The sequence below is a fragment of the Pundamilia nyererei genome, unplaced genomic scaffold, assembly GCF_000239375.1.
Source record: "Pundamilia nyererei isolate P.nyererei 1_Seehausen unplaced genomic scaffold, PunNye1.0 scaffold00052, whole genome shotgun sequence".
In the NCBI taxonomy this organism is placed as follows: Eukaryota; Metazoa; Chordata; class Actinopteri; order Cichliformes; family Cichlidae; genus Pundamilia; species Pundamilia nyererei.
The window spans coordinates 183024-210921 of NW_005187453.1; the positions used below are offsets into that span (position 1 = coordinate 183024).

At 40.7% G+C, this 27898-nt stretch overlaps 1 protein-coding gene across 1 annotated transcript in view; it reads left to right on the forward strand.

Annotated features, from left to right (window-relative positions):
- The first annotated feature begins 7278 nt into the window (after nucleotides 1-7278).
- cacna1c (calcium channel, voltage-dependent, L type, alpha 1C subunit) overlaps nucleotides 7279-27898 on the forward strand; it is a 193946-nt gene continuing 173326 nt past the window's right edge. The window contains exon 1 of the mRNA XM_013910923.1: nucleotides 7279-7419. Within this exon, the coding sequence (XP_013766377.1) occupies nucleotides 7362-7419 (58 nt within the window). The 5' untranslated portion in view covers nucleotides 7279-7361. The remainder of the gene's footprint in view (nucleotides 7420-27898) is intronic.

Here is a 27898-nt window from a genome sequence, read left to right on the forward strand (position 1 = left end):
TATTAATTGTGTGTGTGTCCTAAAAGTAAGCAGCTGACGATTCTCTTCTATCATTCACCTTTCTGTTAAGTAGGGTATATTTCAGTGATGATGACTGATGGCACCATATCCTCTCTAACATCACCCTTCAAATGCACTAGGAGGCGCCAAAGGGATGGCTAAATCGGGCATCCATCCTTTCCCATTTCATTGCAAGAGCTGGACTTGATCTAAATGCAAAGGAAGAATACAAACAGGCGTATTTGTAAGAAGGCTTACATTGCAAATATATTTAATGTCTTGTTGTCTACATAAAAAGAAGAGTAGACACAAGCAGTCAAAAGCAAAACCACTTATATTCTAAAATGGACATCTATCCATCTTAAAAGATTTCCGTTTCATAAGAAAATAACCTCTATCTCAGTGTCGAGATAGATTTTTCTTAATTGCATTTTTTTTCTGGTCCTGAGTCACATCAGGAGTTTTTCAGCCATTTGTGCTCAATAAGGAGTGATAAAGAGGAGAGAAGAAGGGCAAAGGCTGCCTTTTCTTGAAAGTCTTTTAGTGTCTTGTTGGACCCAGTTAAGATAGCCTACTTAGTGAAGTTTTACAAAGTTGACAGTTAAAGTGAACATTTGTCAGGCATATTAAAAGGATTTCATTTTTTTTTTATCCCACTGTTATGCAAAAATCTTTTTCCCCTTATTCCTAGGTCATTTCAAACAGTTTCTTCTTCTTTTTGGTTTACATTATCTACCAGCTCTAGGCTTCAGAAATGAGACACATCCTGCCTGAAATTAATACTCAAGGACAGGACAGTAACTGATACAGGAACAGGACTTTCAGGACTGTAAGTTCTTGAAATTCATCTCAGCAATTGCCATATCAGACAATATCACCTGACAATGATTCTCTATATTCAGTTCAACACATTCTGTTCTGTTTCAAGGGTGCTTGAGCAGGCATAGCAAACTCTTCAAGTGAACATATGAGCCCGGTCTCATTCCTCTTCTTCCTTCTGATAGTGATTGCACAAGACGTAATGCTCTGACTTGAAATCACAGAGAAGCTCTTCATCACTAAATTACTGTTTAGCTTTATATAGGCACTTCTTCTCATTAGTGTAACAGTGGTACGCTAACAGTTGCTTCAGTAATTAAACCTGGCACAAGTCTGACATGTAAAATCAAGAGCTGTATCAGAGTGTCCTTGAGAAAAACAATTTAAAAAAAGAAAAACATTCAGCTATTCACTCAGCCCAAGAAACACTGGATAAAAATATCTGCTTCAGATGGTTAAAGGCGAAGGGTTCACCACGCCAAGGCTGTACACAAATCCTTCTCTTAAATATGAATGAAACACTTCCAGGTCAGGCCAAGACACGCATGTCTCCATTAAGATGAAAATAACCTCCTGGTGATTTAGCATGAGCCTATTTGTCAGAGATTTAGTGCTGTGTGTGTTTCAAGGCGCACATGCACGTCTGTCGGAGTGTTATTTATCTGTTTGTTCAGGGTGTGAGTTAGTAAATGATGAGGCTAATGACTTATCCATCAGCAGGTCAATACTGCCGATAATCAGTCAAGACTGAATAGATGTCTTTAGTGGTGGACTAGTGGGGACACACCATGAGATGCTCATGATTGGCTCCCAGGCAGAAATGATGCATGGATTTATCTGGTGGACAGAGTGTTGGAATAGCAAGATTTGGATAAGCATTGTTTTCTGGGGTGTTGTGTTTCTATATGCCCACTGTGCTATACTGTACTAGACACATTGAAAGATTATTTTATATATTAAAGGAAATGCAAACTGATGTGTGCTGAAAAGAAAAAAATAGTAACATCATGTAAAACACTGTTATATGTACATATTTAAAAGTACTAAAAGTACTCATGTAAAAATAAATACACCTTATTATTCAATAGTTTGTAGAACCCCCTTCAGCACCAAAAACTCCTGTAATCGTTTCCTGTAGGACCTTACAGGCTCTCACATCATTGTAGAAGAATTTTGGCTCACTCTTCTTTACAATGTTGCTTCATTTCATTGAGGTTTGCAGGCATTTGTTTATGCACAGCTGTCTTAAGGTCCCACCACAGTATTTCAATCAGGCTGAAGTCTGGACTTCGGCTGGGTCATAGCTACACCTTGATTTTATTTTTTTCAGCTATTCTGTTGTAGATTTGCTGGTGCACTTGGCATCGTCCTGTTGCACGACCTGATTTCAGCCAAGATTTAGCTGTCAGACTGATGGCCTCACATTTGACTTGAGAATGCTTTGGTATAAGCTGGCTGCTACTTATCTTCTTGATTCCCGTGAAAGCAGTGGGGAAACCTGCAGCCAGCTGAGACTGAAGAAGTCACTTTGATGAAAATGCTACGTCCAGATGAACAGAATCAACCTTTGGAGATTTACTTACCTGGATGATTGAGAATGCATCAAGATGAGAGTGTACTTTGTTTTTCACAAGTCTGCATAGAGTCCAGTGAAAACGTTCTTTGTCATGTGACTGTATCTTTTATTACTTTAAGGGAATATCTTTGTAGGTGAGATAATGACCACAATGACTGAATGAGCCTTCCTACATTGCTCAATCTGGGACTATCTTCAGCCATACATGTAGATACTGGTAGACATTACATTTTTCTTCTAGGTCCTCATTAGACTTTAAATATAAAAACTTGAGTTTATACAGTACCATGCAAAAGTCTTGAATCACCACTCATTTATTTATATTTTTCTATGAAAATTAATGCAGTGATTTACTGAAACATGTGCAAACTTACATAGCAATATAGTATGTACGGCAATAACAGTGTGAACAATTCAAATGAGTTTTAAAGGAAGTGTTTGAGCACCTTTATTCTCCAGTACAGCCTGAACTTTCTTAGGCATGCTGGTTTTCTTCTTGTTTTTTGTCCAGATGATCCCACAATGCTTCAGTAATGTTGAAGTCTAGGCTCTGGGGCACTTGTCCATGACTGTGTTAATTGTGTTTCATCTTGTTTTTCTGTCCAGGTATACTTTAGTGGCAGAGCAGGTCATACTACTAGTCTCTCCAGTCTGCATGCCAAAATATCCTTGGGCAAGATACAGAACCCGAAGTTGCTCTTCATCTTTCATGTCTTGTGTCAGATTTCCCCCCCCCCCTATTTCTTTCTTTTACATGACTTTCAGATACATTTTTAAATAATTTTTAGCTTTTCCACTTGTTGTGTCCTCTGTGTGTCCTGTTTCCACATATTTGTTAAAGACCATACTGGGATATACCAAATGTTTAGCTAACAACTCTTGGGAATCACCTTGTTGGTAAAAAAAAGAGTGGTTATTTTATGCCTTGTTATCTTTGGGGTCTGAATGTGTAAACACAGCACTGGATCATCTCTTGAGTTTGGTGCATGGTTTTTTTTCTTTTTTCTAAGTTTTGCGTGAATGATTCATAGGTCAACTTTAAGTGACTTAAACTAAACAAACAAAAAAAAAAACCCAACTCCTCTGAAAATGGTCTGGTACAAAGAATGGACTACAAATGAGTGAAAAGGGGGCCAATGTTTGTGTTTATCTGAAAGGGACTCTCAAGCTCAGTATCCATTTTCTTTTCTTTCTTTTTAAGATAAAAAAAAATTAATGTTATTAAGAGATAATAAACCAGATGCTTTTTTTTCTGTTTTTAAGGGGCAATGTTAAAAGTACACATTTTTTCTCTTTGATTGGTAATAAAAATAAAAACTTTCATCCAAAGTTTTGCATCTTTCTCTGTTCACCAGAGGATTCCCCTTTGACTGACCAGCAGGTTGTTGGTTTCCCACATGGGATACTAGCGTTTGAATGTTTGCCTGTACAGAGATTCCCAGAGACCAACTGGGCTTTAGACTCGCACACACATTTGCACATACAAAGGGCCTGGGCCCACAAATATAGAACAGTCATAAATAGAACTGGTATTCCATGTGCAGGCTGCATTACTGAGGACATTTGTGTATGTGTGTTTGTGCGTCCCCTGGGCAGAATTGTCTGTTCCCACGACCTGCCCTCCATCCGTTCTTCCTTCTCTCACTCATTCCCTTCCTCCCGTCTTCCATTCACTGGCCAGCATAATCAAACAGAAGCTGGTCTGGCTCAAAAATGAAGAATAAGATGCATCTCACAGTCCATCTGTGACACAACCAGTGCAGTAATGTTCAAGCAGCCATCTACAGCAGTGGGAATTTGCTGTTTTGTAGTGATTTCTACCTTCTTGAGAATTTCAGAGGCAGATATTTTTCTCCATAACGTTTATTTGACATTTATGTTATATTTAAATAATAGGAATAGGATAAACTGGTATAAATACAACTTTCTAGCCTGCTAACTCTCAACAGACATAAATAAATACATTTAAAAAGCTGTGAAAGTAGTTAGAATCGCATCTTTATCATGTGACCCTTTAGAGAGGCCCTGTTGCTGGCCTGTTGGCTAGGAGCAACCACCCAATCACACCACCTTGACCAGCTTCATTGTTAAAATTCTAAATTTCTACTTAAACATAAGTATTAACTTTTGAATAATATGGTGATATTGTAGTCAACTGAGGCATATATTTTCTGCAGACAAAGTTCTTACTCACTGCTGAGATGCTATTTTATAATAACCTCTGTAATAAATTCTGGTATTATTTCATTTCATTCACCAGCGCAGGCATTCAACAGTCTGCAATTTCCGTCAAAATACAGTATATTAATATAACATATGATTCACAAAACACTATATATTCCTCTAAAAAACACAATTCAGTTGTCAGATGTCATCAATAGAATCGTTTATCACTCTTCTCCCTGTCTTTACTATGTCTGCAGTGACACATGTAGACAAAAAGCTTTATTCTATTACAGAATGGGTGGGTGGTGATTTTGCGCTATGGCACTGAACAAATGAATACAGGCTGGGTTGAGTCATCAGATTCACCTCCTGATTATAGCCTGCAGTGAGAATGACATGAGGCCTGCACATTGTGAAGTTTGTATTCAGTGTCAAGAAACAATTACATGGGCTGGCCAGTGCCATGAATAGAATCAAGAGTACCTTCAGTACTTTCTGATGTATTATTGAACCTAAGTATTATGTTTGTGGAGGTCTCTATAAGGCCTTCGTGCACATTTGATGTCTAATTATCATCCTCTAATTTGAAATGTTCAGATGCAGTTTTTTGTCTTCTGAATTTATTCGCTAAATAAAGGCACTCAAGGTTCTTTATAAGCCTGAGATAGCTTGTTTTATCTTTTTTATATCAAGCTGCCTGTGGACAGCTTTTAAGAAGCCAGCTCAATTTAAGAACTGACATGTTATTTGCGCAAGAAGCTCTATCCCAAAGCCTCTGTGAGCTATAAGCGAAGCTGACTCTGTGCCATGGAAGCCTGGTCAGAAGCTATTTAGTTAAGAGCTGATGTTGTTGACTTTGTTTGACATTTTACTCTCAAATGAGCTTCAATTCTTTGTTGTGTTACCTAAGAAAGTGAGCCCATGTCTCCAGAAAATGGCTTTGCGTGCCTCAGGGGCCAGGACAAATTTGTTTCTGGCCATGGAGCACAATGTCAAAGCCTGCTTCACTGTCCTGATAGCAAAGGAGAGCGAGAGAGAGACAGAGAAAGAAAGAGAACGAGAGAGAAACATAATTACATTCCCCCCCAAAATCGTTTTATTGCCCTCTAGATAAAAAGGTTCACAGTCAGTCCTTGAGCATTGACCTTCCTGAGCCCGTCTACTTTATGAGATTTGAGTTTGCATTTACACAGCATCTGAGGATCTAACAAATCAACTTCCCTGCGGTTTCTTCCTGCTTAAGAGAGCCATGAAAAGATCAGAGCTTGAGTCATAAAAGAGTTGGAAAAACCAGATATTTGGTGTGTGTGTAAACACAACGTTAGCCAAAGAAAAGAATGGGGTTGAAACAGTCCAGATGTGTGGGCACTACGGACAAATCAGATGTACACATAACTTCTCGGATCTCTGTTTGTTCCTGCAGAAATGAAAGTCTTTGTAGGGCTCAAGCCTGCCATGGATCATTATCCCGCTTTATTTCCCTTCTCTCACACACACGCAGGCACACTTTCCCCTTCTTCTTCCCTGTGCTCTCTCCCTCTCTTCCTGTCTGCAACACACACTCTCACAGGTTTCAGCACCTTTCTTTCATCGAGCCCTCTGTTCCCAAATATTTTGCATTTTGTGGGCCCTCCTCTCCTTTCACCACCCACACACTTCATCATCATCATCTTTGTCTTCCTCCTCACCATCCTCATCCTCATCTGGATACCAGCCGCCAGTTCCACACTATTGCATATACAGTCTCCCTCCTTCTTTCGCTCTCTCCTCTCTCTCTCTCTGGCACACACACACAGGCACACACACATCTGGAAACAGTCAAAGCGTCTACATGCACTGGGAGGGGGGCTACCTCTCGCTCTCTCTCTTTCTCTCGCTCTCTTTCTCACTCTCTCTCGGTATCACTGCAGAGCTGAGCCGCAGAGGCAGCAGAGGCAGAGAGAAGAGAGAGTTCTAACTCCCAATCAGTAAGACACAGGCAGACAGGCACACAGACTGACTGACAGACACACTGCCGGACCATCATGGACTGGATCAAGACAGAGAAACCCGCCTCCGGATGAGACAGGACGGCCTGGCTTCTGTTTTTTGGGGGGACTCTGCTAAAGATTCGTGGAATAACCGACAACCTTTTGGGAGATTTAACCCCGTGCTTCCCGTGATGGAATATTTACGCTCTTCTCATTTTCTAATTTTTCTCCTCTTCTCTTCCTCCTCCTTTTCTTCATCCATCACTTCCACCTCCCGTGCTTCATTCTCTCACATTTTGACACGCTGTTGAAGATGCGCCCGAATGCGTCTTTTGCGCACTTCCATTGCGACCGTCACTGACAGCGCCCGTTTTTTATAACATTTTCAATTGCTTTCTTTCTTTCTTTTTTGTATACATTTATTAAAAACACGAGAGAGGGGAGGAAGAAAGAGAAAGAGAGAGAGAGAGGTGTGAATTGAATTGAACGCGGTGCTGGTCTCATGTTTCTTGCCTAGGGCCCGGATGTACCGAGGGATGCACCGGTGCGTTTTCCCAGCCGGTTCCGCCGAAAGCTCCCTCTTTTTTCTCGCCTTCACCTCCATCATGGGGATTAGGTAATATTCACTCCATCGGAAGAAACCCTCCCCATAAACAAAAACAACGGAATACCCAAAACTGTCCGTGTCAGACAGTTATTTCTTCTTTCCTCCCCTCTTCTTTAATTTCTTTATTTTTTGGGGGCTTTCCCCCCCTCTTGTTATTTTCCTCTCCAGCTTTTCCCCCTCTCTCTCTTCCATTTACCTATAGGGATAACGCCGGACTACATTTATGGTAAATGAAAGCAAAAACATGTACATCCCGGAGGACACCCTTGAGAACCATCAAGGTATGTGGTGCCTTTTTTATTTGTAACTAACAAACATCTAACTGTGCATGAGGGAGGGAGGGAGTAGGTAGCCTATGATGTGGTCTCGAAATGGGGATGGGATGGGGAAAGGAGGAGGTGGAGGGAAGGAGGGGGAAAAGGGGGTGGTAGCTCTTCACTCATTTTCAACAGATGGACAGATGCAGCTCTCTTTTCTCCACTTCCCCTCTGTGTGTGCAGTTTGTGTATTTGATCTTTCCCCGCAGGCCCACAGCACTTTGTGCAGCAAGTGAACTTGTGCCATGATCACGCAACAGAAGGCTGCAGGTAGCCGCGAACAGATACGGATGAGGCCTTTTTTCCTTGCTTGATTTCGTCCACAATTGTCGGTTTGACAAGCCGGAACTCTGTGAGCTCTGTGGCACAATGGGTGGGCAGTGGTCATATTTAGCCAACAGGCAGTTGTAGGCGGTGTATATTATTGTTCAAGAAACATCTGACAGCATTTTGCACAACTACACTAAACTGCAGATACAGAATGTTGACGATACTTCACAACCCGGCGTAAGGCGCTTGCCAACGAGCTCGACCACTATCGATCCCCTTTCTTCTAATCACTAGTTTTATTTTTCACATTTTAAAAGCAAGTTTTCAGTCTTCTTAGGGCTCCTTGATGGCAGCACGAGAGAAAATCGCAGAGATGACAGGTGGCAGTAGGAGGGCCTGTAGGACTTATTTGTCTGCTGAGAATTGGGTTGATGGTGTGCTATTTTTGGGATGGCAGCGAGGACAGTAGATTGTTTTGCACAAAACACGACCCAAAGTTCAACCTTAAGGAGTTTTCAAGTGTTTAAGGGAATCCGCGGGCAAAGAGTGGATTGAAATCCTGTGCCGTGCTCTGTTGTACTGTGGAAAGGCTCTGTTTGCATTGCGCAGTATTACGCGTCGCTCCTTCCACCCACGTTGCAGAGAGCAAAGCCCAGCAATGCATTCGCCTATGGCCAGCCGACCCATACAATTCAGCTAACCCTTATTTATCCGATCACTATTATCACCCTCCTGACCATCATCATCATCGTGGTCGTCGTCGACTTCATCCACCACCTCCAGCACAACCACATACCTCTTCCTTGGCGACAGGTTCCATAGCAACAGGGGATGAGGAGAGGGGTGGCGGTGTATGTGTGTGTGTGTGTGTGTGTTTGTGTGTGTGTGTATGTATGTAGCCTATGTAAGTGTATCCGTGCGTGCATCTGTGTCGCAGCGAGCCACCTTCACCAACAGTTTGTTTCAAGGAGGAACTCACCACAGGGTGGATGTTACCCAGGAGCCTGAGAAGCTAGTTTGATGACAGTCAGAACAGCACGATGATGTGTGTGTTCAGGTGTGTGTTCAGTCTGTAAGACAAGTGTTGCCCTGATTGCCACAATGTCCTCTTAATCCATTATTATCAACGGAAAAGTTTTTTTTTTGGGTCCCCTTTAAACGATATCCAAACAAGTAATGGATACCATCACCACCATGGGGTGTAAGTGAGAGTAAGCAGATCAAGAAAACTGCTGTTTAACACATGTGATTCTTTTCACGATTAGGCGTCACTTGTTATCTTGTGGGTCACTGTGCATAATGCTGTCTAAAAGTGTAGCATGCGAACTCTGCAAAATGTATTTTACTTTAGGACAAGTCAACAGCACATGGATACAGCACAGTTTAACAGTCATGTCAGCTTTTTCTGATGGAGATTGATTTATGACTTCACTTGTAAAAGTGAAGTTAAACCTTGTAACAACCTTTTCAGGTTCAAACATTTTAAAAAGAGTCAGATTAAGACTTTTAAACTCTATTAGAGAAACCTAAGTGAATTTTTGGGCCCTGTTATTTTTGGATTTAGCATTCTTATCTCAGGCTGCACATGTGGGTGGTGGTTTCAGCACCACGGACAGTTCATTCTTCATTGGTCTATTGACAGCTACATGACAGCTATTAAAGAATTACAAAGACATCGACGCTGAGATAGCATTCTTTATATCCTGCTCTACTCTAGTCATTTGTTTTTTGTTTGTTTGTTTTAATGGTGAATGAATCATTTGCATGTATGGGTCAAAGTCATAGAAACCACATTAAATTATGTGCTATATTTATCTGTAGTTTTCATGTGTTAAGAAGGGTTAAGTGGAGGGGAGGGAGGTGGATATATTTTAGGGGCCACTTAACGAGTTTTCCACACATGAAAGATGACAGCAGCCTCATGCAGTGTAGCTATAACAGACATCATGCTTTGGCTAAGTTACAGCAGTTCGGTTTTAATAATAACCACAGTTAAGCCCTTCCTGCCCCTCCTCTCCATCCAACCCTGACCTCTCTTCTCTTTATCGATGGACCTGAAAGAAAAGACAAGTCTCAGACCAGTCGATATGTGAAACTTTAGTTTACAGTTCCTGACATCTAACACCAGATCTGACATTCTCCTTCCTTCATCGATTAGCGTGCATCTTTAGATCTACCCTGTAATTCAGAGTTGATGATCATCTTTACTGCATAATCTCAGTTTTAAGGACTCTTTTGAGTGAGTTGTGAAAGTGCACTCTCGCACTGAGGCACATACAGACCTGTTGCTGCAATGCACGTGTGACCGACGGGGCTGGGAAACAAACAAACACCCGTGGAATCTCTAGTTATTGTAGAGATGCACACGCGCACAAGTATTCACACACAGAGGCATGCACACTTATTACAGCAGCAGTTTTTAGCTGTGTAATCAGCAAGTTGATTTTCCCTGTGGGCATTGTGCTAGAGGCATGATACATCCGTTAGGGGATATTAATTGATTTGCAATTGTTACTCAGGGGTGTTGGCCATCTGCCAGTTCACCTCACTCTGTAATGACTTGACTCGATTTGCTAAACCCCTGCACTGACGTTTTTAAGGTTGTTTCTCACTTACAGACGTAAGCAGAGGTTTTTAAGTAGAAGTGGAGCTATGCAACAGCAGGTTAAAAAAAAAAGGCTTAGACTGGCTTTAGGTTTGTTAGACTCAATGACAATAAATGTAATTAAAGAAAATCCGGATGAATCAAGGTATCTTTTGAGAAGTCAGATTAGCTGCAGGTGGTAAAGTTGTTGCTTTATTTAAAAAAAGGGCAAAAACTAATCAAGCATTTCTTCCAGACGTGTTTTAATTAGAATCCACAGGGGCAGAGTAGCTGCTAAGGAAGCTAAGGCATCAATCAGTGTGTTTGACATAGATGGAAATCTGGGCAATTAGGCGCCAGTCAGCTGTTACCCAAACCAGTTGTTGCTCAATATTGGTGGAATTGAATTCTTGGTGTGATAAAATGAACAGAAACCAATCATTCAACAGTGTTTTGTAACGTGAAAAGTGCCATTTAAAAATAATACGAGTCACAATTAACTTTGTGATCCCTTTATGTTAGTTTGCATTATTCTTTTTTAAAACCTGCATTCATCCACAGTAAGGTAAAATCAGCTAATGTTGGGCCTTGTGTCATGTCTTCAGTCACTGCAAGTTGAAGAAATAATCCTAGATACATTTGATTTAAAAACCAAGAAAAACAAAAAACCTTTTAAACTTTTCTGTTTTTTAAAGACATACATGTCAAGCAGCAAACACAAACACAGTAGATAAAAAACAATAAAGAAAGATCCAAATTTGCTAGTTATCCCCCAACACTTTACATAGAATGGCTGTGGCTCAAGAATACGACATGCTTGTGTCCACATCTGTGAGCTACATGAGAATATAGAGACAGGGTCATCCTTCCAAGCAGTGATTTACACAGGACATAATCACCTTCAATAATTCAGTGCTGTGGCTGAGATGATTAAATAACAAGTCAAAACTGCTGCATGTGTGTTCAAACCTTTATTTAAACCAACAAGGGTTTGTTATGTTTTTTTCATTTTTTAAATCTTTTGCAGTTTTGCCTTTTGCATTCAACTGCAGCCCAGCATCATTATCTCACACGATCAAACCGGGCTGCTGTATGTCGGGCAAAACTGAGCTCTATATGCTGCGATAATAACTCAGTTTCCAGTACTGTAGTGGTCCAGTCAGATAGAGGAAGAACTACCGATTAGTTATTGTGATAAAGAAAATAGAAGCATATTTTCCCATGGTGAACTTAACATATCTGAACTATCATGATGAATTTATTATTATTGGTATGTAGTCACTTAGGTCATCGGGATGAAAGGTTACCATAAACGTTTATACACTGTTTTAGATATTTTTAGATATTCCTTTCTGCCACCGTAATCAGTAAAAATTTATTATAAAAGAATCCTTGAACACAAACGTTAGCTTGTTAGAAAGTTTGTCAAGAGTGTTGAGGTACTTTCAGAACTATTTTGAACTGATGGCAAACTTGCGTCTACGATACTGACACAACTTTTACTTTTATTTTGGAAGTATTTTTTAAACAACACTAGATGTCATGAAAAGATGAGCAGCCAACAGTTATTCAGTGTTGAAACGTTATCTGAGAGTCTATTCCTGGTGGTCACTGCGCTGTTTCACCATTGTAAATTGTGTTTAGTAATTGATAATTTACTAAATGTTTTAACCAAAAGATAGCCATATGCTTACTTTGTCACTAACAGGTACTCTGGCTTTCTCCCACGGTCCAATTACATGCATGTTAGGTTGGCTGTAGGTGTGAATGTGAGCATCTCTGCGTTAACCTTGTGACACACTGGAGACTGTACAGGCTGTACCCTGCCTCTCGTCCTCTGACAGCTGGGATGGGCCCCAGCCCTGCCATGACCCTGAATTGGATAAAATGAAGAAAATAGATGAACTGCAGGCTTTGGGTCAGAGAGACACAGCACCAGTGATGACTCTTGACATAAACCTTTGGTCAGTTTGACACCGAAGCTGATGTTTTCACTCTGTGTAGGCATGTGTAAATGTAAGTGGTCCGAACAGGAATGACATAAACTAAGGAGCACTAGATGGTGAAGCACTTTGCAGAAAAGTCTTCTGAAAGTCTTTTGCAAAGATTGAGCCAGTTTAACTCAGATATGTTTTCTGATTTTTAGAGGGGATAGTAGCAGAAATATTAAGCAGTGCATCAGATTGTTGAAGAGCCCCTATAATTTTGTACTGCCCTTCAGAATCCCTTTAATCTGGTGAACCCCACCCTGGAAGTTGAGCAAAACCACTTAGGTTTAGAAAAAAACTGATTTGCCAGTTACCAAATGATAATTCAAATTAACTCTTAAATAGAATTTCTTGCAAATGAGCTGTGGGCTTGCAAATAGGAATTGCTTTATATTATAGGGTCACAGACAAAAACATCTGGAAACTGCTCTCTCACACTACCCTTAATTCAGGCTTTACAAGAGTAGTATAGAATCATAGAGTCAGCTTATTGTTGACGGGATGTGTGTGCGAAGACATGTTAGTCACAGCGAGGTTGTAATGTTGTAGTGGAGGATGTAATGAGCGATTAAAGGCCAACTAGCATTAAAGAAGCTTATATTAGCATTTTAGAGAGTATAATGGCTTTAACTTAAGGATGTGACTCATCAACAGCTGCGCTTAACGTAAAACTCCATCTGAAAGACAAAAGAAGACAACACAAAGACGGTAGGAAAAGAGGGGTGGGGGGATCGAAGGAGAAATTAGAGAATGAAATGACAGATTGCATTAAAGGTAATAAAAGAGAAGCAAGACTGAGAGAGTGGAGAGCAGAGCTGGAAAGGAGGGATGGAGCAAGAACACTGCCTGGCACTGAAACAGAGGGATCGTAGAGGAACAGACAATGGAGAGAAGAAACTGTAGGAGAAGGGAATCAAGGGATGGAACGACCATGAAAAATAGTGAGCATCGCAGGTTAGGGGACAGGGCTGGGGCCGAGGGAGAACAAGAACTGATGGAGCACAGTTGGAGGAGGAGAAGGAGGGAGGATTATCCGTGACTCTGTCTTGCTTAAGCCTCTGGTTGGATATTGGAAATCTATCCAGAGGCTGTCCTCTGCTCTTAGTGCTATCGGGCCTCAGTCTTCATTTCTGGTGGGACAATATGCCAACACCGGCAGCACTGAGTGTGTTTTGTGAGTGTATGTGTGTGTGAGAGTGTGCATTTGCAACTGGCTGCCTGCCTACATGCATTGTGCCTGCTTGGCTGCCTCAGTGTGTGTATGCGTCTGTGTTTGGACATGTGTCTTACCTCTCTGATGCAAACCCATACACAGACACACACACAGCCTCCTATTCTATTGATCTGGCTGAAGCCACAAGCGGAAATAATGAATACGGACCTGTAGCATCTTCTGCGCTCTCTACTCTTCACCACGCTCCCTCTTTTTGACTGCAAGTTCTCCGTCTCAGGTGCCTTACCTTAGCTAACCCTCAACTTATTGGCTGCTGTTTGACTATCAAAGTTCCCTAAAGCTTCACTGAGGATTAGTGCTTCAATAATGGTGTTATGGTTAGATTCTTCAATTTTTTTGCAGGAATTTTCCACAGATTGTGTTGATGTATGTCATGAATGCAAAATTGATTATGTGGCAGTGAAAGTATTTTTCCACCTTACATGAATTTAATGATAAAACATCCCTGCAAAGCATTATATGCACTTCTATGTGCTTTCAAGAAAGATTTATACAAAACCAATTCTACACTAAACATAAGAGCAATGAAATTCAGTGCTGCAGGCCTATTAGGACATAGTGGGAGGGACTTGATTATAACTTATTCCACATTTAAGTCACATCTAGGCTCTTGCATGGACATATGGAAACTGGTTAAAAATTTATATTTCAGTCTTATGTGCCATGTCTATGTTTCATGTGATGCCTGCAGCATCACCAAGGATCTACAGCACCCATGTGTGTTTAACGCCTCCACTGCTCAGGAGCTGTATGCAAGTTTGTCTTTGGGTGTGTTTGCCTCCTCTATGATGAAGAAGTGAGAGAAGAGTCGGGAGCAGTCTGTCATTCATGATCTGCCATGCATTTGCCTCTTTCGATTTTTCAGCTTTTTTCTCTCTCTATCTCGCAGTTTCTAAATAATTTCTGCCTGTAGAGAAATTACTTTGAATTCTCTCATTTGCTCTCAACCCCAGCCCGACCCGCCCTCCAATCAATCCGCTATCCATTTGGTTTTAGCTCACGAGGTTTAATATGTTTCCTTTCTTCTGTGAAATAATCGGTCCATCTGCCTGCATTTACTGTAAGGCTCGATAGTATTTGCTGTAGATATAACCACAGAAAAGCAAGATAGAAAACACTCTTTATTGCCCCAATGGGGGTGCTCTGCCTATAAGATCAACACATTCACTACTCAACACAAAGTAGATAAACCACAAGTCAGTACACTAACAAGCATGCATCTGGCCTGTTGCTCTAATGTATATGCAGTAAGAGCTTTCCCCGTAGCCACACGGATGTTTTTGATAACCACTAGCCCGTTCTTTGTGCACTCATGACTTGATATTTATATTCTGTATTGCTTTAAGAAAGGTATGTGCTTGAAAGGTTGACTGTGGAGATTTCTTTTTAGATTGTGTAAGTTTTGTCAGCAGACATTTAAAATCAGGAAGCAGGACATCCTCTGTGAAGCAGGAACGTTTTGCCTTATTTTAGAGGAAACACCAGAGCGGTGGGTCATGTTACTACTGGAGCTTTCTGAGAATTTACTCTGTCCAAATTAGTAGCCTGATGTTAGAGGAAATTGTCTTTCCACCCCGTTTCCAACCTCAGCCTGATATTGTTCCCACTTTAAATGATTTCCATGTGAGAGGGGAGACCGTAGCATCTGCCTCAATCTAACGTCATTGTATTTTAAAAGTGAAGCAGATCATTCAGCAGCAATACCAGGATTTGCTCCTGGTACTTGACAACAGCTAGACATTGACATTAATCTTAGCTTGTCCAACCCTGTGGTGTTTTTTATGTACGAGGAAGAAGGGCGTGCACGTTTTGATAAGTCTGGCGCTTTCTTAGCTATCAAATTCCACAAAATGACACTAGAAGAACAAAGGGGATGATGGTGATGCTTTAAGCGTGCAGCACCGTGAACTTCCCCCTGACGTCATCCTTTTACTGTTTATGGCAGTCAACAATGTCAGCGCACGTCACGGCTGTCATTTTGTCTTCACTTCAAGAAACACATTAACTCCAACCAACATGAAAATGCCAGGAATTTAAAATAAGAAGGGGCTTTTTATAGTCTGTTGAAACACAGCAGTGTGGTTTGCCAAATGATGTGCCTAAAGTTCCCGAGAACTCGCCTCAAACTATTGCCTATAGCATCAAATATTTATGGGAACAAAACACTCAGCGATATGATATCATTATTTATGAAACATTTGTGTGCCGCACTCATTCATCACCATTTAGATTATGCAGTGTAAACACCCTTTTCAGTATTATTGTGTTATTTTCATTTAATTCTACTTGTCAGTAACCCCTCAGTAGTCAGTAAATTAGCTCAATTTCTTTTGGTATTATTGTTTTTTGGGGTATTGTTTGGCATTATTGGATAGGACAATATTAGAAGGAAAATACGTAGATAGTAAGACAGAATGGTTCCAGAAAACTGAACCATTTGGCATGCAGGTCACCTGTTCAACCAAGTGAGCTATAGTTTTCCAAAGAGCTACTAATTGATGATTGGTCCATGGCCTTCACCAATGAACCCGGATGACAAATCGCAGCAGAAATCTGTCAAGTCAAATAACAAAGTGTTCAGTTTTGGCTCAGCCATACAGATTCTAATAGCTTATTGCAATAAAAAATGCAATGAAATACTTTAAGTTTTGACAGCCTTTAAAGAAACAGAAGTGTCCATGATGTGTTGCAAATGTGCACACTTGATGTTGAGATTATTTCAGTTGCTATACTTCACATTTATGACTATCATAATCTAATCAAATGGAGTGACATGTCGACTAGTTTCTTTCTGTTTAACAAAGCAACTATATTTGTAAATAACATCCATGTTTTCATTTCACATGCTGTATTTCTCCTATTCTGACACCCGGTGACAAGTTTAACTACGGCTTGCCAGATCACACCCAACTTTGACCTATGTTACACTTGAGTGCACCAGCATGAAGTGTCAACTGTTCACACTCGCATTGAAGGAAGGACTTATGCCGTGTGCATCTGCAGTATAAGAGCAGTCTTTAGCTGTTTCTAGCTGAGTGTTCAGATGTGAGGCTGAGCTGTGTAATCTGCAGGAATGATTAAACCACTGTCCACATTAGAGAGTCTGACCCTGCATGCTCAAATATACACTGATCACATATGTGTGCGCCAGCAGTGGTCCCGACTGTGTTATGCAGGCATGCACTTGTGATTCACCAGACATAAAACACACCAGCCCTTTATCATTTATTTTCCTTAAGGCCAATTTAAGAAGGTGGGGCCTTAGCAGGAGGAAAAGAACTAAAGAAAGAGAATGTTTAAGATAGAATAATGGTACAGAAGGCACAGATCCACGAATTTCTGCAGCATGTTAGATTTTTGAGTTTGTGTTTCTATAGTCAAACCAGTGAATCCAGTTTTGCTACATTTTTCTTCTTTCAAATTGAATTAATTGAATTAATGATTCTAGTTGTTCACGAGTGTCCTAGCAGAAAACAAAGCATTTGGTTAAAATGAAGATTTGGAGTAAGGTCTCTTTTCCCCCAACAAGCTGCTAGTGATTTTCCATTATTCAATCAGTGCATTGCAGCAAATTGAATTTTATGCTATAATGTGTTCCTCTATTATTAGCTCCTACTGATATAAGAAAAAGTACATCACCCTTTAGAATGCATACTCGAATAAATGCTTATTTATTCATTCATTCGAGTATGCATCTTGCAGATATCTTGTTGCTGGGCATGTTTGACTCTCAGGAAGTGAGCTTTAAAAGCACAAAGGATTTCCACTCATGTGTTTTTGTCACGCTCCCAGTTCCAGAAAGTCTAGTTAGTCAGGCCTCTGGTGGGCTTGTCATAGGTGAAAAGCTGCCCTAAAGAGAAGCTGTCACCATGGGCATCTGCACGTAAACACACACTTTCCTCTGTGAGTGCATCACCCCGCTTGGTGGCGGCACCCAGACAAGACAGATAAACCTAAGAGTGGTGTGATGCAAGTCTTTGTGTGTATTTGCATGTATATGTGTTTACCTGCCTCTGGGTGTTTGTAGATGTGCATTTTTTTTCTTTTCCTTTTTGTTTTTTTGGTCGTGGGCCAAAAGCTGTCAGATCACTTCTTGCAGCTAAGAGTCACAGGTGACAAAAGCCTGTTGTGTAGCCCGGGGCACAAAATTCACTCTTTTACTTTTTCTATTATGCAGCAAGACTGGCAAAGGTTAAGTAACACCTCAGCTTGGAAGCGCAAAGGGCTGTTGGTTGACAGAGGTCATCTTGTTCTAAACAACACCATTTCCAGAAAAGATGCAAAAACCCAACATATTCTAAATCATAATTAGCACCAATGTTTTTAAAATTCTTTGTGCAACATCACTAATGAGAGGTTAGGAAATGAACTTATTAGAATGACTGCCATTCTGGTAAGTTCTTAGATTTACATGCACAACAGTTCAAACATCAAGAGAATGTAGCCTATGAAAACATGATTCTTGTAGAAAAAGCGTCTTGACAACTGCTTTCGATTTTGACTTAAATCAACCAAGCAACTGAAATGTATCAGGAAAAGTCACCGGGAAAACCAAGAAAAATTATATAATTACTTTTAGGATTATTTGAAAATATCTAAGTATTTTTTGGTACAGTAACGGATAAAGAGAGAGATTGTTGTACGTATACAGTGCTCTTCTATTGTATTTAGCACTCAAAGCGCTGTCCTTCTTCCTTCTTCATCATGTCCTTCTTCTTCGTCATTCACCCAAGTGCTGTTTTCTGTGCATATGTGCTTTTAACCTAACATTCACACACACTCAGACTCGAAAGGATGCATAAGGGGCAACTTGGGATTCAGTATCTTCTTGTCTGTGAAGGTTCTCAGTCATCCTGGTCATCGTAGTCTAAGGAGCTTGGAAAGAAAAGTGTCTGGACTTCTTTAAGTTGCTTGAAGACGTTTCACCTTTCATCTTCAGAACTGAAGAAGCTTCTCGGATGAGAGGTGAAACATCTTCAAGCAACTTAAAGAAGTCCAGACGCTTTTCTTTCCATTCTTTGACATGGAGACTAGAGAAACTGGGGATTGAATAAGCAACCTTCTGATTGGTAGATAGCCCACTCTACCTTTAGATTTATGGAAAATACACTATTAAGACATGCGGTCTCAAATTTAATGGAGCAGTTTATTTATATATTTTTGAATGGCCACAAAGTCATGGCGCTTTGAGGGCTAAGGTAAAAAAAATTAAACGTTTCAATGGAAGCAGCAGCAGTAGTAGTTTGACTTTTAGTCCTTGGCCACATTGAGTTCTCATGATCTCTAAACACTTAAAATGATAAAAAAAAAAAAAAAAAAACGCCTTCTCTCTGAGGACCGAGAAGACATTATATTGTAACTGGTCACACACTGACAGTAAAAAAAGAGTTGCCCTTTTAAGCCTCTGTTGATGCTGGTTTATAGTGTTTTTTAAAGAAATGTCTTATATGAGACTTGTCATTAGCAAATGCACTGGTTACTGTACTGAAAACATGCATCACCCAAGTAGATTTCTTAAAATAAAAAAAACAGGGTTTATTATCGTGCATGAATTCACATCTGTGTTCTTGATCTTATCCTTTCTGTTTATTTCTATTCTGTTACTTTATTCCAGTTATTTTGTCGAGTCGCCAGTGACTCTGTTCTTTTCATCAACTCTCTCTGCAGAGATTAGGGTAGGATTGGAGAGGATGAAACTAAGGTTAGAAGGCGAATCTTGAGAAAATCCTGCAACAATTCGTCTCTCTTTCTCTCTTCTTTCACACTCCAGTGGCCCCTCTATTCTATTTAGTGGTTTCATCCCATCATTCTATCTTTCTTGTGCCACTTGTGTGTGTGTGTGTGTGTGTGTCCCCGTTCCCCCTCGTCTCCTTTTCATATGAAAGACAAGGGTAAGGTGTTCTGGTATGAAATGATCCAACTATATAGGCCATAAGAGTGTCCTTGACTTTCTATGTGTGTAAAAGAGAAGAAGCTGTTATGTGTGTGTGTGTCCTGCCATCCCATCTATCTAGGCCAGTCTTGATGTGTGTGCTCTATGGACCACTTCCCCACAGACCACTGTATGTGTGTGTGAGAGAGTGTGTGTATTACAGAGAGACAGAGAGCAGTCCACTTCCCAAAAGACCAGACTCACTTTCACACTCTGGAGTTATAATGGCAAAAACAGGCTTGTTACATGACTCCTTTTACAGTGTATCCATGCATGTGCATGTGGACTTCCATCTCCAGAGATTAAAAAGCAAACAAAAAACCCAGGTCCAGCATAGTTCGAGGTTTTAAATGGCTGGTTTAACTGTTGAGGATTTTTGTGTTGTTTGTAGCTCTGTGGATAACAGTGTTTGTACATGGGTCAATCATTTCACCTATTTTGTCTCTACTGAAATCTAAAAATATATCCTTACCTAATAACTTTTGGCAAATCTTTTCTGTCATAGATGCGTATGTTTGTTCAAAGGTTTTAGTTATGTAGGTTGGTTGAGATGTTTATTGCTTCTGGAATCAAAATTGATGGCGACCTGTCTTTTTCCTGGCTAATGTTTGCTAAGATTAGCTTTTCTAGCTTTCCTTCTAATAGGGATTACTTTCTAGCTGCTGAATGTAGCATAATCCTGTTTTGATAGTTTAAGCTGCTAATTAGTGTTAGCTTTCCATTTTATCTACATTACAATCTAACCACCATCTAGATAAAATGGTAGCATAAATGTAGATAAAATGGTAGCATGTAGCATAGCTAAGTAACAGCTGGCTGGCTAATGTTAGCTTGTTACCTTGCTGCTGTAATGGAGCAATGTACTGTCTTGGTAGAGCTGTTCTTTAGCTAAATTGTAAAATTTCTTCACCAGGTTTCATGAATCACATATATTTCATGAAAGAATATTAATTTTATAATAAATGGATAAGTACGTAGCCCAACGGTCCCCGACCTTTTTTGCGCCATGGATCAGTTTATGTCCGACAATATTTTCACGGACTGGCTTTTAAGGTGTCCCGAATAAATACAACAAAATAAAACCAGTACTGGTACCAAAAAAAGAAGATTTATTCATAACACATGAGAAAAGAGCCAGGGAAACTGAGTTAACAATAAAAAATAAAAAATAAAAAAAAATGCTAAAACCGAGAAAAACCCAGAAAACCATGAATTTCACACCCAAGCTTCAACTCTTGCGGACCAGTACCAAACAACTCACGGACCTGTACTGGTCCCTGGCCCAGGGGTTGGGGACCGCTGACATGGCCTATATACATTTTTCTGCTCTGAGTTAGCCAACAATAAATGTTGTAACTGTATAAATCCCAGAAAGAAAAATCTGTTCATCTGGACTTTGTATTTTCAGTTGGAGAAAATGCAATGTCCAGATGAACATAATCAGCTTTCTGGGATTTCCTTTCCGGGATGACTGAACGTGCCTCACATCTTTAGCTAATGATTGCTTTCCACAGTAGAGGTTTAAAGAGCAATTCAAGGCAGGGTTGGTTGACTGATTAGCATGAATGTAGCCCTTCACTATCAAAAGATTGACATTTAGGTATGCAATAGACACACTAACTTGTCAGTGGCAGTGGAACCTATTACCACATGTTGTTTAAAAAAAAAAGCAAGAAGGGAATGGTCAAAAAGCAATTAGCCGTTCTTACTAATGGGTGACGTCACAATGCCTATGTCCATCTTTTTATACAGTCTATGGTCTCATCTCTCAAGTAAAAAGATCCTCGCTGTTGTTTCCTTAATGTTCATGTCATTAATAGCAATGGAAGTGCAAGGCGTACTTTGTCATTTTGAATATTCTTGGAAATGAATGAGCTATTTCACACTTGCCCATCATGTATTTTGCTTACCATAGACAAAAAACATATCCTAGTAGGCAATCCCAGTCACAAGAACTCACAGAGAATGCAAAACGACTTAACATTCTCCTTGCAAAAATGGATTCAACAAATTGATTCTACATGTGTGTGCCTGTGATTTATACAAAAGTCACTGAGTATGGAACACACACTCCATTTTAGACAGCCGAGGGGAGATAGTGGGCATGGCAGTAGTTCAGATGTTAGTGTAGCTATTCGTCTTTCTCCCTCTCTTCTCTTGCATTCCTCTCTTCTTCGTCTTTTTTTCATCTCGTCTCCTCACCTTTTACCTCCCCTCTTTCATGTCCGCTTTGCATCTGTGATTAGTATTCCAGATCAATATGTCCCAGAGAAAGAGAAAGAGAGGGAGAAAGAGAGGAGATGATGGGGAGCTTTTTTGGGGATTGGCTTGGCGCCTGTAGTGATGTCATTAGAATAGGAGGCGCGACATCGCCTGTCTGTTGTCATGTCAACCGAAAGAGATTCTCATAAAGCGAGATAGATGGATAAAAGGAGGAATAAGGAGAGCGTTTGTAAGGTGTGTCTTTGCCTGTGAAAGCACTGATTTACCTCAGTGTACACCTCAGACTGTGTGCCATTGCTCTTTAATGTCTGCAAGTGTACCTCCCTTCGATGGTTTCAGCAAAATGTCATAGCTGGTCCTTTGCGTGCATGCGTCTAGGTTGCAGTGTGATAAAGTTGATGATTAACGACATTACCTCAGTGTGGCAGACGGGTAACCATGGCGACACCGCATTAAACAAACACTGTGCTCCAACAGGGACACACAGGGAGAGAGAGGGTAAGAGGCAAGGAGAGAGGGTGCAGGAGAGATGGATCAGATGGGGAAGAAAAAAAGGAGAAGAATAGCGAGATGCTTTTCTTTTTGGTCTTATTTTTCTTGCTGATTCATTGCGATTGTATTGTTGTAACATCCTGGGACCTTGATTGGTACCCACAAGTGGAGGTCAGACTCCCGCCTCAGACCTTTAAAGGGTCACTTCAGCTATACACTGTATAATGAATTGCCACTCTTCCAGGAAAGAATGACATAACTGCTTTTCTATTTGTTACGGGAACTGTTTCATGGTCACTCATGTACTGAGTGATTCAATATCTTTGGTTTCTGAAAGCTGTTAGAAACCACATATGATTTAAAGCAATTTCCTCTGGTCTGTATCCATTCTCCATCCTTCCTAACACCTTTTCTCCTTTCTGCTTTGCTTCCTCTTGGGTTAGCAGCATTGTACTCAACTTCACTTGGCTTTTTGTTTCTTTGCCACCCCCACCATTACCACCCAGCCCTTACCCCTTTCCACTCTCATGTCCCTTCTCTCTCCTCCTCCAGCTACTGTGAACTCTCCTGCTTCCGTCTCCCTAGTCTTTGCTAATGAAGCAAAGATCTGCTTGGGGCCATTTTCCTCTCTATCAATATTCTATGCCAGTTATCAGGGTTCGGTTAATAACAGTGACACAGGAAACCATGTCCCACTGCTAACCCCCCACACGTATGTAGTCACGGTAACAAGGTAATATGTACAACAACCAGCATATGGGCATAAGAGACGGATATTTGGGTGACTGGTAAGAGCGATGATGATAATTCACACGTAAGTTCTCGTCAGTATTTTGTAGCTCCGTAATTAGATCATGCATGTGGGAATTTGTGAAAATATGCTTAATACTCTGATTTCTACTGAGAAAGTGTCAAGAGACTATTACAACATGCAGTCATGTGACCCACCAGTGGTAACATGAGCACTAGTTAGCGACAGTTTGCTGTGGGTTTGACTCAATCTACATTAAATTTAGTCCAGCATGAAAGGATTGGTAATTATTGAGTTTGTAGTGTTTCTACAAATCTCTCCATCACTTTAATTTTCTTAACCAGTTATGCAACCAAAGTCACTGGAGCTTAGGGTTCAAACTAGACAGGTCCCCAGCCTATCACAGGGCTAACACAGAGAGACAGAGAACAATCCACACTCACAAGTAACCTACGGCCAATTTAGTATTGCTAATTAACCTGACATGAATGTTTTGGGACTGTGGGAGGAAACTGGAACACCTGGAAAAAGCCCACACAGGCAAACAGAGACCATACAGGCTCTACACAGTAAGACATCAGCCAGCAGCTTTGAACCCAGAAACTTCTTGCCCAGAAACGACAGTGTTAACCCTTGTAGGCCGTACTTTACATTAGAATTTGCTCAGTGAGAAAAACAATTGTTGGAGGTGTTGCAGCATAATTTGGAAACCACTTCCCCCCTGAAAGCCTTTCTGTTTGCAGTTACACATTGGTAAAGGTATTAGACATCTATGTCGTCATCATCGCCGTCATCATGTTTTCCCTCTAAGCACATTTCACTTGGCCTTGGGGTGCTGCAGACTGAATATATGATCCAGCAGTTGCATAAACTTGACTCAATCCATCATTTTAGTTCTTACAAAATAGCACCTGCTTCTGGGAATCACTATTTTCCAGTCATACAAATATATTACAGATGTGTTTCAATTTTACCCTGTACTTGTTTCCTGGATATCTTAAAACTGCAGTTAATATCACCCTCTGCTTGTGTGTTCAGTTCCTTATCCTTTCTATGATTACCTTGACTCTGGGCATTCTTCCGTTCAAAAGCTCAGGAGAAGTATTTTTCTAAGAAAATCATAACAGAAAAATTTCTATCTCCATGTGAGATATGATACATTTAAAACATAGATTAAAGAACATTATTTTTGATACCTGATATTGCTGTTCTCTTTCGTAAAAGTACATAATGTGTGCTTGTTAGACTATCTACTGCTTTTATCAATCGCATGTGTGCATCAGTCTTAATATTACATTCCCCTTAACACTACACACCCTGTGTGTTGTCAGTCACTGGGTGGAATATTTAAATGGCGAACTAATATCCAGTGCTTCTATATGCTAATGTTCCCCCAGAATAGCATTGGCTGTGTAGGTACTACCACTGAGCAGCTTTGAGCTTCCCCATAATTTTCTTCAGCTCAACTCCAACAACAGCCCAGTGTAGCAGCACAGTAATAAATGCAAATTTTCTCCACATTTAACTTATGCTAATGCTAATTATTACAAGTGCTAACAGCTCAACATAACAGCAGGTTGTTGAGTGTTAATGATGCTGGATGTCGCAGCACAGTAAGGCTGATTGGAGCACAGATGTTGAGGAACTTGGTAGAGTGGTTCATAAGGTGTTTTGCTGAGGTGGGTTGGGACCTAAGAGAGAGAGTGAGAAAGAGAGGGCGAGAGAAAAAAAAATCAATTATACATTTTTAGATGCTAGATCATTGGGGTAATGGTCTTTGAAGCATCCTCACCATGGGATCTCAAATTAAGTTTGGCTAAATATGGTTGAGTCTCACTGTAGGAGTCAGCTGCAGTAAAACAAGCACATAATTTGCGATAAGCTGCAACAAGTGCGATGCTTTGATTAGGATCAGGCCATGAAAGGAAGTCCCGTTCACTTCATGTCAACAAGCATGCCCCCTACTTACAATAATATTTGCCAAATGCACATTACTCATGCAGACAGTCATACAGAAGAGGTTTGTTCCCTTTAAACTAAAGCTCGTTTTCTATTTTAAATACATGCATTTGTGAAATTTGGATCTTATTTGATATACGGATGGACTTCCGGAAGTCAGAAATGAAAACAGGAGGCCCTGATTCCTGTTTTAGGCACTGCCTTAAATAATTTAAATGGTTCCTGTTTTAGATTGTAGTTGGGCCTCGCTAATTCTGTTAGATATGCATTCCAACTTATAAAACGGAAATATTACACTCTAAATTGAAAATAAATTACTGTATCATGTCTGTCATTGTTCATATATTCATATTTTTTGTGTGTTTTGTCAACAGCAGTTGTTATGACAGAGTCTAGACCAGGGGTGGGCAATCTCAGTTCACGAGGGCCGGTGTCCCTGCAGGTTTTAGATGTGTCCTCGAACCAACACAGCTGATTTAAATGGCTAAATTAGCTCCTCAACATGTCCTGAAGTTCTCCAGAGGCCTGTTAACGAACTAATCATGTGATTCAGGTGTGTTGACCCAAGGTGAGATCTAAAACCTGCAGGACACCGGCCCTCGTGGACTGAGATTGCCCACCCCTGGTCTAGGGTTTCGGTGTTTGGCAGTTTTAGAAAGGCAATACCAATCGAGTCCCACAGTCTGAGCCAGCTGCTTTTTGACTGCTCAATCTGATAGGCTTGACTGATAGCAAGTTTCCAGTGAACACACACACACACAGGCTAACACTAGGGGTGAGCACATGCATGCACACACGGCGATGTACTGTCCTGTCACACACAACTGCCCTCTGGGAAGCAAAATGAAAATAAGCATTGTAATCCACCACCACCACCTCATCGTTCTCTCACACACATACAGACATGCGCAAATACCAGAGAGCAAACAACATCTGCAGCATCTGGCCACTCAAAGCTTTGATCTGGGGTCACATCCGAGCCATTCTGAAAGAAAAAAATGTGACAGTCATCTGCCTTCACTCGTGTATTGTTTGTTCTCCAAAACAAACCTCACAAGGAGCATGGGCTTTTTGAAAAAAACAACAACAAAAAAACAAGTTGTACAAAGTCAGCACTTGCTGTACATGTTGTTGCAACTTCATAGTGTACACGCATGCACCTCTTTCCTCCTCACTCACTCTGTCTTATTTACATGGCACTCCGCTTTTTTTTTCTTTGCGGTCTAAGTTTATGTCCATCTCCTATTTTAAAGTTTTTATGTGTGTGTGTGTGTGCGTGCATACCTCTGTGCAAGAGAGAGTGTATCTCTATGTTGGGCATCTGGTGGCTATCAGAGTTAATCACCCAAGCTTCCTACGACTGGCTGTGTCACACAAACTGACTTGAACACACACAATGAGACACACACAACTTTTATTGGAACATGACAGCGCATTAGACGGTGTTGGAAAGAAATACTGACAGCCTAGCCGTGGCCAAAATGGAGGGGGGGATGGGACAAGAAAGGGAAGAATGAAGGATAGGCAGAGGGAGGGAATGAAGGTGGAGAAGCAGGAAGAAAGGTTCCAGGATGTGTGAAACGGGCTATCGCACAAAAATAGGAGGACTTGATAATGACACAGCTGTACAGCTTAAATGGATGTGAAAGAGAGGTGTGAAGTGGCCTGACAGCAAAAGCAGTATTCGTTTAGTGTGTGTGGAGGCAGGTGAATGAGTCAGGAGAAACACACATGAAAACAAAAACATCAGACTGCCCACAACAGAGTGATATCTCTTCTTCTCGTGAATTCATCTCTGAATAAGTGAAAAATTTAGACCGAATGCATTTCATCATTGCTCATCTTCTGATCGAATTGTGATATAAAAGAAGGTGGTGGGGTCTGTAAGCACAGGTCAGAGTCAAAGTCACATCTAGCAGCCTTAGAGCTGCTGTATAATATCACAAGTTCTGTGATTTGGTCAAAGACTTTTCATGGTCAGGGTCAGCAGTAATTTGCAGGGCTGAGTCAGAGCAGGGCCTCCCTGTCAGGAAGGACAGGTCAGAGCCTGGAAATGATAAATCCACTTAGGAATGTAAGACAGGGAGAGCAAGACAGGCAATTCTTCTCTGTTCTTTTCCACTAACGCCCTCTTGTTATGGGTAGCTTTAGAACTGAGATATATTACTGCCATTATGAAGTCAGAAAGGCTTTAAATTGCAGGCCTGTGTAGTTTTATTATTTTAATGATTGTTAATTGTTTTGTATTCAGTGAAATACAAATTCTTATGCCCCATGTTTGCTATTTGTTGGGCTCTTTTACTTTGTTAAGGCTTTGACTCACACTTTCCATTATTGATTAGCAACATTTTTGCCCGTGCTGTGAGCAAGGCCAAGTGGCGCCATGCTGCTCCATCCACCAGAGCAGTTGTCATCCTGTGTAAGGACAGCCGTATTCCATCTTAACTCCTTAATGTCAAGTGGACAAGGTTGGGACACCTGACATTCTTTGTGTGCCTGCCATTCTTTCTCACTCTGTATGTTTCTGTGTGACCATGCCTTCTTCTTGACCTATATCCGCGCTGCTCAAGTCCTTCGTTCACTCTACATACACCGCATGCAAACTTTATACACGTTGCCAGCATTTGGCCGAGTTTGGACACTGGTTATTCACTTATAGTAAATAATATAGTTCAATAAAATGGCATACACTTCATGAAAAGCACTTTGTCGTGGACAGTAATATCTAAACTAGCACTCTGACCTTTCTAATACAGCACAAAATGACAGGAAATGATGTGTAGTCAATTTGCTCCACTGTTTGTTCTTATGAGACTGGATGCTTTTATTGGTTAGTTAGCATAGACGTCACCTCTTCCTCCTATTTGTGGTATGGATGCTTTTGTGTGCATGTGATGGGTGTGTCCTGTAATTGCTAAATTAAAGATTTCATCGTTTTAGGGGGAAATTTGTGTGTTTTAAAATGTTTCTATTTATTGACACCATTTAGAGCATTGTGGTGATTGGCAGC